This window comes from Cyanidioschyzon merolae, chromosome 19 (genome assembly GCF_000091205.1).
Source record: "Cyanidioschyzon merolae strain 10D DNA, chromosome 19, complete genome".
Lineage (NCBI taxonomy): Eukaryota > Rhodophyta > Bangiophyceae > Cyanidiales > Cyanidiaceae > Cyanidioschyzon > Cyanidioschyzon merolae.
Window position 1 is genome coordinate 916,301 of NC_010145.1, and position 13,430 is coordinate 929,730.

The 13,430-nt window shown below is 57.2% G+C and overlaps 3 protein-coding genes and 1 non-coding gene across 4 annotated transcripts; 2 read left to right on the forward strand and 2 right to left on the reverse strand.

Annotated features, from left to right (window-relative positions):
• Positions 1–734: 734 nt before the first annotated feature.
• Positions 735–5,492, reverse strand: CYME_CMS360C (hypothetical protein, conserved; the record flags this gene model as incomplete). Its single annotated transcript, XM_005538918.1, has 1 exon — positions 735–5,492. The coding sequence occupies one exon, from the start codon at positions 5,490–5,492 to the stop codon at positions 735–737; it is 4,758 nt and encodes a 1,585-aa protein (XP_005538975.1).
• Positions 5,493–8,156: 2,664 nt separating this feature from the next.
• CYME_CMS361C (mitochondrial division protein FtsZ1-1) lies at positions 8,157–9,380 on the forward strand (the record flags this gene model as incomplete). Its single annotated transcript, XM_005538919.1, has 1 exon — positions 8,157–9,380. One exon carries the CDS (start codon positions 8,157–8,159, stop codon positions 9,378–9,380), a length of 1,224 nt encoding a protein of 407 aa, XP_005538976.1.
• A 904-nt stretch (positions 9,381–10,284) lies between these two features.
• On the reverse strand, positions 10,285–12,117 carry CYME_CMS362C (9-cis-epoxycarotenoid dioxygenase, neoxanthin cleavage enzyme-like protein; the record flags this gene model as incomplete). Its single annotated transcript, XM_005538920.1, has 1 exon — positions 10,285–12,117. The coding sequence occupies one exon, from the start codon at positions 12,115–12,117 to the stop codon at positions 10,285–10,287; it is 1,833 nt and encodes a 610-aa protein (XP_005538977.1).
• CYME_CMS363T lies at positions 11,450–13,389 on the forward strand. The gene has a single exon (XR_002461671.1). It is a non-coding gene; the product is annotated as a hypothetical transcript (transcript).
• The last annotated feature ends 41 nt before the right edge of the window (positions 13,390–13,430 follow it).

Genomic DNA, 13,430 nt, shown 5'->3' on the forward strand with positions numbered 1-13,430 from the left:
CCGGCGCATTCACCGCCACGTGCCTCCGCTTCGTGTGCATCCTGCGGCGTGCCTGGCGTTGGAGCTGCCTCCAGCCGCTGACACCAGTGCATACACGACCGAGGCAGAGTGTGTGTAGCGCGTCCGGGTCGCGCTGGCACTCCTTCGCGCACCAGGTGAGCTCGGCACTGCCGCCCGCACGCACCCGAACAACGTATGCACGCGCGCTTACCCGGTACGGCCACACAGAGACGATGCGATGCATGTGCACGTAGCCACTAACGTCGCTATCGAGCAGGATGCAGCATGCATGCGCGTGCGCCGTCAGGCCGTTTCGCGGGAAACACGCATCCCATGGACACGTGTGTGTCACGGATACACGTAGCACGCATATCAACAGATGCATTGCTATCATTGTGCGTGTTCACGCACATGTGCTCGAATACGATTGGCGTTCTCGCACCTTTAGGCGCGAGTGTGCGCTCACTGACCGTCCGGGGTGTCTACATGGATCAGCATCCAATCGACACGGGTGGGCGGCGTTTCGCAGAGCGCTGCGTCCAGCGTCTGGGCGCATCATCACAGCATGGGGTGTGCAGCTCAGTGCGCGAGGTGGATGCGAAACCGCGCGCTGCGGTCGCGCGCTCACCAGGACTCGTAGTCGCACCATGCATGCTGTTTGCCAATGAGCAGCGCCCATGTACCTAACCGGAACGCAACGAACTGCTGCGATTAGCCGCGCACGGTGATCATCTCTACGGGAGGCGGGTGCGACGTGCCTTAAGCATGCGCCGCGGCGCCATGGTACCAGGAGCGTGCGCATCGCCAAGGGCTTGCGTTGGTGCGAATCCAGGCGCTCCCAGCAACGGTGTCGCTGGCGGAGGCACGCCATTCGCCGCCGGGTCACTCGGAGCCAGCGACGGCCACGGTAAGGACGCTGGCAACGGTGCGGCAGCGCCCGATGCGGGCCACGGTGATTGCAACGACGACACCGCTGGTGCCGAGACAGTCGGCGTCTGCATCGGTGCACTGAGCGATGAGGTCGTCCACATTGATGTACCGTTCGTGCCTTGAGATGCCGATCCAAACCAGAAAGGTTCCGAATTGGTACTTGCTGTCGGTGCAGAGAACAACCAAGCGGGTGGTTTCGGCGGCGCGTTGCTAGCAGAAGCGGCGACCGTGGTATCAGTTGCGCCAGCCGCTGGTGGACCAAAGTGAAACGTGCGCGCAGGAGCCGGTATCGCGAATGCTCCCTGTGAAATAGATGCCTTCGGTGCAGGGGCCGCGGTTGCGGGCACCTGTTGCGATGCCCCACTTGTGTCCTGCGATTGCAGGGGCGTCTTCTGGGGTGATTCCCCAAGCGCGGCACCAGCTGTGTCAACGGTTTGTATGGACTGCGTTTCTGTGGAATTCGGCTTCCGGGATGCGGTTCCGTCGCTGACGGGCGCTGCCGATGTCTCAGCCGCGGATTTGGTTTCGTACGCCGCCTTTTGCGGCATCGCCATCTCAGAGGCTGATTCCTGCTGCTCTTGCCCAGTACTGCCAGGCGGAGCGTGCATCCGTGGTACGTCATCGGGCGACGCTGACGCCAGCGTATTCGGCTTCGGGTCTGCTGGTGCGCCGGAGCACTGCGCGATCTCATCGTGTTCGTGCGGCAGTTCTGTCTGCACAAATCCCGCGAGCGATGTCTTTGCGATTTCCGACGACGACGGCGCAACGTCCAATGACCCTGATGCTGTTGGAGCAGGCGCTGCCGCATTCGGTGGTGCTATGTGTACGGAGGAGTCTGTAGATTCCTGTCGCGACGCTGATTCGCTCGACACCGGCACCGTCGAAGGCTGCACAGTCGTATCAACAGGCACGTACCCGGTTCTTTGAGTAGAGCCGGCTGTGGACAGTGATGGCGGTCGCCAAGGTTCCGGAATACGCGGCAACGCGATCTCGAGAGGGCGCATGCGCGGTGGCAGCGTCGGCAATGTCGGTGCGTCGGGACTGGAACCCTTCGACAACGTTGTCTCTGCAGCGTCGGCATGGAGCTGGGCTTCTGGTGACGCTTGTTGCGCGTGCTCTCCATGCTCTGGTAGCGACACCGTTCGTTGCACTTGGAGTTCATCATCGCCGAGTTTTGACGGGACTATTCGCCGCATGGCTTCGAGTTGCATGTCCCTGGCACCACCAGCCGCAGCACCAAATACGGTCGCAGATTTTGACCTGGCCTGCTGCTCAGCATCTCCTGTAGGTGGCAATGAAACAGCACCAGCATCCCGCGTAGTTGGCGCTGTGGTGTCATGCGTACCAGTGGCGGCGAGGTCCACTGCAGCAGCACTTGCATGCTGATCGGCCTTCAGCGGTGGTGTTCGCAAATGCATGTCTTGTTCGGCAGTGAGAGACGACGAGATGTTCGCGTCATCAGCGGAAACATCCATCGAAAGCGTACGGCGCTTATTCCGAGCCGCCACTGTTTGCGCAGCACGGTCCAATGCGACGTCCAGCTCAGTACTATGGTCTATGGTGAAACCGCGATTGCTAGTCACGTCGGATGCAGCGGTTGCTGCTGCGGGTGTTCGCTTCCCAGGTGTTATGCAAGTGTCGCGCTCCCGCTCCGGCTGATCGCGAATCCTCTTCAGCGATTCGATGAGTTGATATAGGCGGCTCGTTGGAGCTCCAGCGCCATCACCATCTTTGCGGATGTCTGCTCGGGCTCGCTGACCATCGCGCCCATTTTGATGCCTATCGGAACGCGTACCCGTCACGATAAGGTTAGCGTCTGATCGGCGCCGTTTCGCCGCACTCATCCGCAGTGCAGGCGATCCATCGAACGTCCAGACGGCATCTAAACTGCGGTTCTGCACGCTGTGCGCCTGGGATGGCACTGATCCGCTGCCCAGGGATCCAGACGGTAGCGCGCCAGCGCTCTGCTCGAACACGCCAATGGGGCTGGTTCGCTTCGCGGATGTCGCATTGCTTGTTCGCGTTCGCCCATGCGGGACGTCTCGCAGCGGAAGTGTCGTGAGCGGTACCGCAGGCAACTTCACGTGACGGACGTCTGCTCTATTTCGCAACCAGCCATCACTTCTGTCGTCGATAGCGCTCATTCCTGACCGCTCTAATTCGCGTCCAAGAAGGCTCGTCGATAACCTAGGATCCAGGTGCTCCTGCTGGTAGCTCTCTGGATGCGCGCAAAGCGTACTGTAGTGCTGCCTCTCGAGTGAAGCGTGCAACGACGACGATCGAGCTCTGTAGGTGTCCAGCATCGACGACGACAGGCGTTCGGTGCTATGCTGTGTGAAACGTGCCTCTAGTCGCGACGCACCAGCGACGAAATCCGACTCGGTCGGTGTCCATGGCGACAGGCGGCGGAAATCGGAACCGCTTGGACGTACCGAGTACATGGTGCTGGTCGGTGTCGCGGCAGGGGCATCCATAATACGCCGATGCGGCACGATCCCCAATGCAGACGGCCGTATCTTTGGTGCTGGCGGCAGGTCGGCCAAATTTCGGATGAGCGACTGCTCCTGCGCAGGAGATCCCCCTTTTGATGCCTGAATCGCAACGCCCATCGATCGCGTCTCTGTTCGCTGCCTGAACGTCCGAATGACATCGTAGCTGGTCACGAGCGATGCCTGCCGGGTGCTACGCTCTGGTGCTCGCGAATCGTTCGCGGGTTGCGCTCCGTAAACCCGTGTCGTAGGGGATTCGGTGTGGGTCGCGGTGGTGGCTGCGGCGCGTTCATGTCGTGAGGTGCTATCCAGGTTCGTCAAGAGCTGGGTCGGGGCTAGACTCTCGTGCGGCTGCGATACAGCCGTCCGCTGCTCTGGCAAACGCGCTGTCGGCACTGGCCCTGAAGAACAGGCGATCGCGGGAGCCAGCGAATCCGCAACATCGCGTGCCAGTGCGGTCGAGGTTGCGCGAGATGACGCATCCGGAACCTGTTGCGTCGTGCCCGAGAGCACGGAATCCCGGGAATGCTGCGCTTCACTGGCGTACTGGTCACTTTCGGAGCGAGTGGGATCTCCAGTGTCCATCAGGAGGCTATCTTGCCTCTGGACGACTCCATCCTTCAGAGGCAACGCTTTCGAGTCGTTCGCATATTCGAGCTGCGTCTCTTGCTTGTGCGGCGTGTGTTTTGAAGCATCCTCGCACTCACGGGCCGAGTCTGCCGAAGCGGATACAGTCGCTGTTTCGCCGACCATGCGCGTACGCTGCACCGTCCCATTAGACGCATCTCCATCTGATGATGCACTCGAATAGCGTCCACGATGTTCTCGTGAATCTGTTCTCGAGGACTGCAAGCCATTGGGAGATCCATGTTCAAGACTAGTCGACGCGGCAGGGGATCTGCTGCTCCCGCGCCAGAGACGCCACCATCTCGACAATGACATCTGGAGTCGTCCGAGCCACCCGTGCGCACCTCGAATCCTGAGCATAGCTCCAAGCGTCAAGTCTTCCCGTGAATTTGCGCAAAGCTCCTGTGCCTCCATCGAGCTCAGGGCTCGCGCGATGGCCCGGGTTTCGACGGCCACTGCCCTGCTGGATTGCTTCCGTACGCCACCGTCGTGCTGTTTCGGTTTCGTCGCTCGCTGTACAGCTCTTGTGGTGCCTTTTTTACCAGGCACACTGTCCCGATTCATAACATGAGCTGTTCCTGTTCGCCTCTGTACGGGATGCGAGCGTCTGCCTGTCTGGCGTCCATGGACAACACCCGTCCCGGTCGTGGTCTGGTCATGCGCCTCGCGCACTGCATACAAGTGAGAATGTTCGTCCGATGAGGAGACGCTCCGCTGAGGCGATGCCTCCTCCTGATGATGACGCTCCCGCGGCAACGACTCCATTCCGGACGGCAAGTGCACGGACGCTGTGGCGCTGGGCACGCTCGAGCGCCCGCGTGGCGCTCGCTGCTGTGAGCCCCTGCCCGGAGACTCCGACTCGAGCGCACCTTGATTCGATGAACTCTGGACATATGTCGCTATATGATCGCTAGACTGGCGTTGTGCACTTGTGGAAACCGTTGATCGAGGCGTCTGCTCCGTCGCTCGGCAAGCAAGGGCAGCAGCTCTGCGCACCTGAGACCGCGTGAGTGGGCCATTCTCGTTCGAAAAGCTCGCTGTTGCACGCTTCTGACCAGGAGCAAGTTCGTAGCCGGCCTCAACCGTCACACTTAGCCTTCGCACCGGGGTTTCGTGCTCGGGTCGCACGGGCGTGTCGGACGGAGTACCTGCGAGTCCTCCGTGTGGCTCCTGCACAGCTACTGGCGAACTCTCCGCTGACTGGTCTCTCCTTGAAAGGGTAGTGTCGCTACGCTCCCCAGCTGACTTTCTTCGAGCGGCTGATGTCTTGCGACTAGACTTCGTCTTCAAAGGCACGTCCGTCTCTACGGAGTGAGACGGCGTCCGCGTACTCGTCGACCTACTGGAACGCCGTCGGGGGGTCCGTCGTCGCGGGCTTGTCCTCCAACGGGCTTCGATGCGGGATCCTTCCGGCAAGTCATAGTTGCCGTGTCGCGTGCTTACCATACCAGCTGTCAGTGGACGCCTTGAGCGCACCAAGGGCTTTCAAGGCGTACGCAATGGTCGAAAACGCTTCTACGAGGTTCGTGCTGATCGCGCCAAGCCTCTGAGATCCGCTTGGTCCAGACCCGTGCTGGATCCTAGTCGGACACTGAGCTGCTTGATCTGCGCTTGCCTAGAAACTTTTTCACGAGTTTTTATACATGTCCAGCGTTAACATTCTAAATGCAGTTGTAGGGGCCCAGGGATTCATAAACACTTTTGCGATTGCCCGTTCATCTTTTCGGAATGGCTCACTCGACGCCGTCTGCCCGGTGGAATTCGTTGCGTCACCGATATCAAGACCATTCAAGACGTCCTCGAACAAGGTTTCTTGATGTAACCGATATCGTTTTCCAACGCATACGTAGAAGCGTCAAATTCGTTTCTGTCAAGCTAGCCTGTTGACGTCGTGCGTTCTTCTAGTTTTCCACGTTTCTGTTTCGAGGCAACTCGTGGGCGCAGCTGTTCGCGCTCCTGAATTGACGAGAAAAAGACTTGACGTCGACCATTGATGAATTGTTCACGAGTTCACGCAGAAATTTTTCCCAAAATCTTCACGTCGAATAATCAATTCCTTTCGAAAGAAAACCCCTTATCTTATCACGGCCATCGATGCAACCGCATTCCACAAAAGCACGATGCTGCTCACCTGGGATCGTACACCAGACGATCATACCGCTTCGGATTGCATGGTAAATGGCCGCGGATTCGGACTCGAGTCATTGCAGTGATCGTCCGGATTGGACAGATGTCAATGCTTTGCACGAGGGAAGCGTAGATGGATCGTAATTTATCGATACGCTCCGTCTTCTCAATTCACCACTCTGTGCTTGTCTCATCACGAGTGATATAGCGGCGCTCAAATCTTCCTCTGTTCTGGAGAAAGGCAGATGACATGGGACTCGTTATCTTTTACATTCGAACGAATTCTCCACGGTTCAACCCGGTCGAGTAGTTCGGGGCCTTGAAAAACAGCTCCCGAGAAGCAAATGTCGGATTTGGATATCTTGGATCTGCCTCGACACGAACTGGTACTCGAGACTTGTGGCGCCGCAGTGGCGGCCATCTGACTCGCAGGGGCTACTTGCGCAAAAATTGTTTCCCTATTCGGATAGGGGATTCTTGCAGGGGCCGTAAGAAACGGGAAGACCACACAGTCAAGAATAAATATGCTTTGCCTGTTGCTCATCGGAGGAACACGCCCGAAGCGCGCCAGGTATGGCAGAGAGACCATCATGCAAGTGCAAACCGATATCCTGGCGCGTTTCCAGTGTAGTTGCGTGCCGCTCCCGGAGAACCTCGCTATTCTCGGATGGAACGCCCTCCTGGAAGAAGGTCATCGCTTGGACATCGTCTCGGATGAGAAGCTCTGTTTAACGCTGTTGCACGACGCATCGATTGTAGAGAGAAACCCGAGAATACACATACACTTGCCGGAACGCAAAGCCCGCATCCCAAAAATACGCACTGCTCTGTAGCAAGCTGAACAACGAGGTTACTTCACGCGTAACCTCCTGCTCTTTCTGTGTATCGTTGAGCTTTGGAACCTGTATGCGATCATTCAATCTCTGCTGTTTGCTCTTTTTCCGAATACAAGAGCATCTGTGGCGCGCGTTGTCGCCAGATAAGGAATACGCAGCGGAAAGAGACCCCAGTCTGGCGAACAAGTACCGCAATTTGGATCCGTCTACGCTCCATTCATGCAAAGTTCTGAGGGAATCTCCAATGAAAACGATCGCCGTGGTGACTCAAGTCCCAGCCCAAAGCCGTTTCTAATGCAAACAACGACTACGGGAGCCAATGGGAACGTATCCCGTGCGAGGCAACACGCTGCTGTCGAATGCTCTTTCGCCGATGCCCACAAAGAGAGGCGGATGTGACTTGCGAACGAAGTCGATTCTTTGGTGTAACAAGTTTGGTGCAATTTTGGCATGAACTCGTGAGGAACTCGGCAATGGTCGGCACTGAGCTTCTTTCGCTCGTCAGAATGCCGGCCGGAATTGCTGCACCTGCCACTTGCCCCGAGACGAAAACAACGCATCTAGGAAGCATGCGTGATTGAAGCCTGCCTTCCGCAAGAAAACGAATCGAATGCCAATGCATACGCATTTGCGAATGATATCGCTTATGGTACGAACCGTTCTTCGAGCGCGTCACGCATCATGTTGATTCCAGTGAGGTACCGAATTCAAGTGTCATAGATTCAACGATGCCGTTTCGCAAAAACAACCGAGAACCTTTATACTACGTCTGCACCCGTAACCTCGTATTGTTGCCCTGTGCTTGTCGAGACTGGACGTCTGAAAAATGATCCGAAAATGAGTCATACGGCAGGGAGCGTATGAGCTGTTCCGTGGACCATTCGATTCGGAGAGCGCATTTACGCGGTGGATGCGGCAGCCGTGAGTCTTTGCCTTTTAGAACAATAGGAGCACAAGCGGACATGAGCCTGGGCGCAACGCCCCGAGCCGCCGCCTGCGGGATCCGCGGCGGCGGGAACGTCCGCTTTCGGAAAGCGCGGGAACACGGCGACCTCGAACGACGAAGCGGCTAGCGCGCACAGCCAGCACACGACAAGCCGCACTGCATTGTTCCGCAAGTGCACACACTCCTACGACGTTCGGAAATATGACGGGGGCACTGCGGTATCGAGCACTGGCTCGAGTCATAGAACGCTGTCTGGGCTCGCGTGCGCTCGGCGAGAGCGGCTCAGCAGCTGCAGTCAGCAACTATGTCTGGCAGCGCGAAGCATCACGGGGTTTCGTGTTAGGGACGCGCCTGCTGCCGTGGTGCCCGCTAGGGTCGCGTTTACTGCACAGTCCATCACAGACAGCGTCAGTTATCAGGATGAATACCGGTTCGTTTGCACCTAAACCCGATTTGGGTGAACAACAACCAAACACTCTGACGGGGCAGCCACGTATCATGGTCGTTGGGGTTGGCGGCGCCGGTGGAAACGCAGTCAACAACATGATCGCGTCTTCACTGCCCGGGGTCGAGTTCCTCGTCGCGAATACAGACGCACAAGCGCTGAAAATGAGCTTATGTCCTAACCGTATCCAGTTAGGTGCAAGCCTAACTGAGGGGCTCGGCGCGGGCGCTCGACCCGATATTGGACGAGCCGCAGCAGAGGAAGCGTATGAGACGCTCAAGCGAGAGTTCCGAGGCGTACACTTACTGTTCGTCACTGCCGGCATGGGTGGGGGCACCGGCACTGGCGCTGCGCCCATCATTGCACGAGCAGCCGCAGAGCTCGGTTGCCTGACGGTTGCCGTCGTCACGAAACCGTTCCATTTTGAGGGCATGATCCGAATGAAAACAGCCGAGCAAGGCATCGTCGAGCTCACAGAACATGTCGATACGATGCTGGTCATCCCGAACCAGAATCTCTTCAAAGTCGCCTCGCCGCGCACTAGCTTCCTGGATGCATTCCGCCTCGCCGATCACGTGCTCTACTCTGGTGTTCGTTCGATTACAGACCTGATGACGGTACCAGGCCTGATCAATTTGGATTTCGCTGATGTTCGCAGTGTTGTTAGGGAAATGGGACGAGCCATGATGGGATCCGGTGAGGTCGAGATGGAGGCCGGCAACGAAGAACGCGCCATTCGCGCGAGTGAAGCGGCTATCTGTAACCCGCTGCTCGACGAGACCTCCTTACGCGGCGCTCGCGGGGTGCTTGTGAACATTACCGGTGGTACGGACATGACGCTTTTTGAGATAGATGCTGCAGCGAATCGAATTCGAGAACAGGTCGATCCCGATGCGAACATTATTTTCGGATCGGCTTTCGATGCTTCGATGCAGGGGAGGCTTCGCGTCAGTGTTCTCGCGACCGGCATTCCATCCTGATAGGGTGCAAATTTCGAACAGGCCGACGACTGCTGAACGCGCTCACTTTGGGAACGTGATTCAGATCGTGCGGCGCTGGCGGCAGCAGATGCTCGTCACCTGTCGATATTACCCGATGACGTCATATAGCATGCCGAACAGGTGCGCGATGCGGCTGCCACGCCTTGTCGCCACCGGCGTCTGCTCTGGACTGCTATCTTGCGACTGTCCACAGGCATGTGTTGTTGCTCAGTGCATACGCATCCCGTTGTTCTGTATCCGGCGTGTCGGTGGCGCAATCGACGCTCATCAGGCGCAGCGCTGGCAACAGGTGGACTTGCGTGGGCCGCACCCAGTTGTTCGGACAAGTCGCAACATGTGCGCAAATCGAGCGGGCGACATGAAACACCCCCGATCTAGACATTGACCTGTGCATAGAGGGCAACTATGGCTTCAACCGTGTTCATAGCATTCATCGCATATCTTTGTTTTACCCAATTCACGTTGTGTTTCTCTAAATACTTCACGTATCGCCACAGCACCTGCAGTTCTCCCGGAGCATGATCGATCCGACAGGCAAAACGGATGACACGTTTGAGCGGCACCCGCTGCGTCTGCGTCATCTTTGAAAACTATGTGCAACGGGCTGGGTGCGCATTGACGCCCAGTTGAGTTCGGACGCGCCACAGCACCGCCGTTTCATCACCTCTACCGTGAAGGCGGCGTCACCGCTTTCAGCTGGCTATTTCGGTAACACAGTCGATCTTTATATGATACATACAGCGTCGCTAGCGCATACAATCGCCCGTAACGCTGCCCGTTGATGCAGCATGCGGGCACCATGCTACCTCGGTCAGCTACGAGCGCGCTCGACTCAAGGAGTACGTGGCGCGCCCCGGACATTCGGCGCATCGATCCAAGCGCATCAGAACCTGAACAAGGGTAGTGAACTATCCACTTCGTTCCAGTTCTTGCTCTCGAACAGATCCTGAACTGTGCGACGTTTGGGCTGGGGTTGGAAAACCTGCGCCGTCCACGTACCGTGCAGTCCCATGGGAAGAAACGTTCGTAGGGGCACTTTGCAAACGAGCTTGAGATCCGAGGCATCAAGAATGACCAAGTATGTGCTCCGATGCAACCCGTCACTGACCACACTGAGTATGTAACCGTCATCTTCCGCTGATTCCTTATCAGGTTCGATCAAGCGGGGCGCAAAAACTGGTTCCCCAGCGAATTCGTAGACCGATGGCGGTTGCCACGTAGCTAGCGTCTGGCCGGTGTCGGCGTCGACCTTGATGATGTTCTTGAGAGGGCCTGGCTCCGTGCCAAGTGCGCTTGCCCCCATGTACACATAGCGATACGGCTGCGTAAGGCGGCTCGGGTTCACCACCGGAAAGTCAACGTGCGTCGTATTCACCTCACGCCAGGTTGCGCGCTGCGTTCCGCTGCCGCTGCGAGTCGGTATGCGACAGCGCCAAAGGCTGCACTTGGGAACTTGGGTCCCAAAATCGACTGCCTCCACGACACGCTGCGTGCGCGACAATCCGTTTCGATGGCGACGAGTCTCTCCCAGGAACAACCGATCCATTCGACAAGCGTCAAGAACAACAGCGTCGTCGTCGTCGTCGTCGTAGGCGTTCACAAAATGGAACGCTGTGCAGGTCTCACTCAGAACCTCACGCACAGGTGCACCCGGGTCGTCGCGAGGTATCAGCAGCAAACGCGTCGGCATTCGATCCCCTTCCCAGGTAATACACTCTCCTGGACACTTGAGTCCGAGCACGAAAGGAAGCGGATGGAAGCGCAGTGGCGCCTGCAGCAAAATATAGTAACGCTGCGTGATCATAAAATCGTGGAAGAAACCAAATCCATCAATGTCCACCGTTCGTTCCGAGCATAGCTTCCAATTCTCTGATGCGAATTCCAAAAACCGGATCCGTAACCCATTCAAATGCATCCGAGAGGAGAACCCCACGAGGCGTCCCCGGCGAAGTGGATCGACGTGCGGGTGTGCGGTGAACATCGGCATGGGGCCGGTGAGCGTCCCCCCGAGCCTGAAGACGCCCTTCGTTTCGAGCGTATCAGGGCGCAGCTCATAGGGCAGGCCGCCTTCGTACAAGGCAAGCAACTGGTTCGCGTGGTAGATCACGTTTGTGTTGGCGAGATTCTTTTGCTCAAGGCGGAACGCGTTGGTCACGATTCCACCCGGCAGCGGTGTAGCAAAAGTGCCGCGGTAGAGCTGATAGCCGGCGCGACGCTCTTTTAAGTAGCCCTCTGTTCGAACAAAACGATTGCGGAACCATACTGTTCCGTCTCCGCGCAGCGTGAACGCTGCAACGGCTCCATCACCTTCCCAGGGATGAAGCATTCGTCGAGAGCCAATGGTGAACTTGGATGGACCGTTTCGATACAGGGTGCCGACGAGGTCATGAGGAAGGTCGGGTAAGTCCAGTACGTAGGAGTCCTCCTCGTTCATATCGCCGTGCGCTAGCTCCCAGGATCGACGATCGAAAGCACTCAGCGACTGTGTTTTACCTGGTGCCGAGGTTAGCTGGCCCTGTTCACGAACCGTGTTGGTCGCTCCGCTTTCCTGGGAACTCAGATGTGTCGCACCGCCGCTGCGAGCAGGCCGAAGGCTTCTTCTCTTCAGTCTGCCACATTGGAAAGTAGCGGTGGCGTTCACACTAGCGCCCTTCCAGTGCCTGAGTGCACCGTTGCCGACCACGAAGGCAGTCTTATCTCCAGGATGCAAATTCATACTGCAATGATATTATACGAGTTTAATCACTGGACCAACGAGTCCTCAAACGTCGTATAGTGGCCTGCGCACGAGTCCCTTCGATGCTGTAGCGGGAACATGCGCGTGATAGAATGGACTACGAGTCAGAGGTATGCATTTGCTCGAAGGATCGATCACAGGATGCAGGGGCGATTTGTACAAACCCTTCCAGACCTAACATTTCTGTATATCATAGAACAAGCGTCACGCACGGGCATCCCGCATATGCGAAACGCGCAGCGGCGGCCTATAACCTCATTGCGGGCGATGCTTGATGACCCACGATGTGCGTGTCTCGAATGGGATTTTCCCAGGAGATGCCGTCCATATCGGTTCTTGGAGGCGAGATACCTCCTCTTCAGCAGACAATTCTGCATTCTACTGCCGCAGAACCGGTCTTCTCGTAGGGGATAGTTGTTCGGTGCATCCAAAGGTCCACCTAGCGCCCAGGCATGCGTAGGCGATTGCTGTACCACCGTCGCGGTCGCTGACTTCAGCCAGTGCGGCTTCGCGGTGCCTTGAGAGCCCGCACTGCGTTCTATTCTCGGGCACGAGCATTGCACCGCACTCAATGCCCGTGGACGCGCGAACGCTGCCGATAATTTTCTACTGGATTCGCGTATCGCTTAGAATACACGCTCTGATTTTTTCCATATCGCAAACGATCGCCTCCATGAAGCAACTTTGTCGCTCACGAAGCATCCGAAAGTGACCGTTCCTAACATGCCTTCGATAATCCTGCTCAAGATCAAGTACGGCTTGAGGAAGCGAGCGGCGCGAACGCCTTTCGATGCCTCGCGCGTACGCACATGATCCCTTCCTATCTGCGCAAGATCGATGAATCTGGACAAAACTCCTCACGGACACGACGATCGAAAAAGACGTGCACACAGTCTCAAGTTTCTCGATACGCGCACGCATCTGCAGGCCATGATCACGTAATCGGAACGCTTGCACTTTCTTCACTGTGTTTCCCCTGCCCTCATGTATTCCATGCCCTGAGATCGCGTGCTTCGTCATCGCATGCCGCGCATCCCCATGAGGTATCCGGATGCTGCGCTGCTGCATTCCCCCGAGGGGGCTTTTCCTCTCCATTCGCTGCCTGATGCAGAACTAGCGTGCGTCATTGAGACTGCACCAGAACCTTGCCTTCCCCGCACGGAAACAAGTCGTCGACATATGTTATCGGTATGCAACGCGAGATGGTCTATATCGTCTTGAGCAAGAAACACCGTACATAAAGCGAGCAAATTCGAACACGATTTCCATGATACCCAGCGACGATCGTTGAG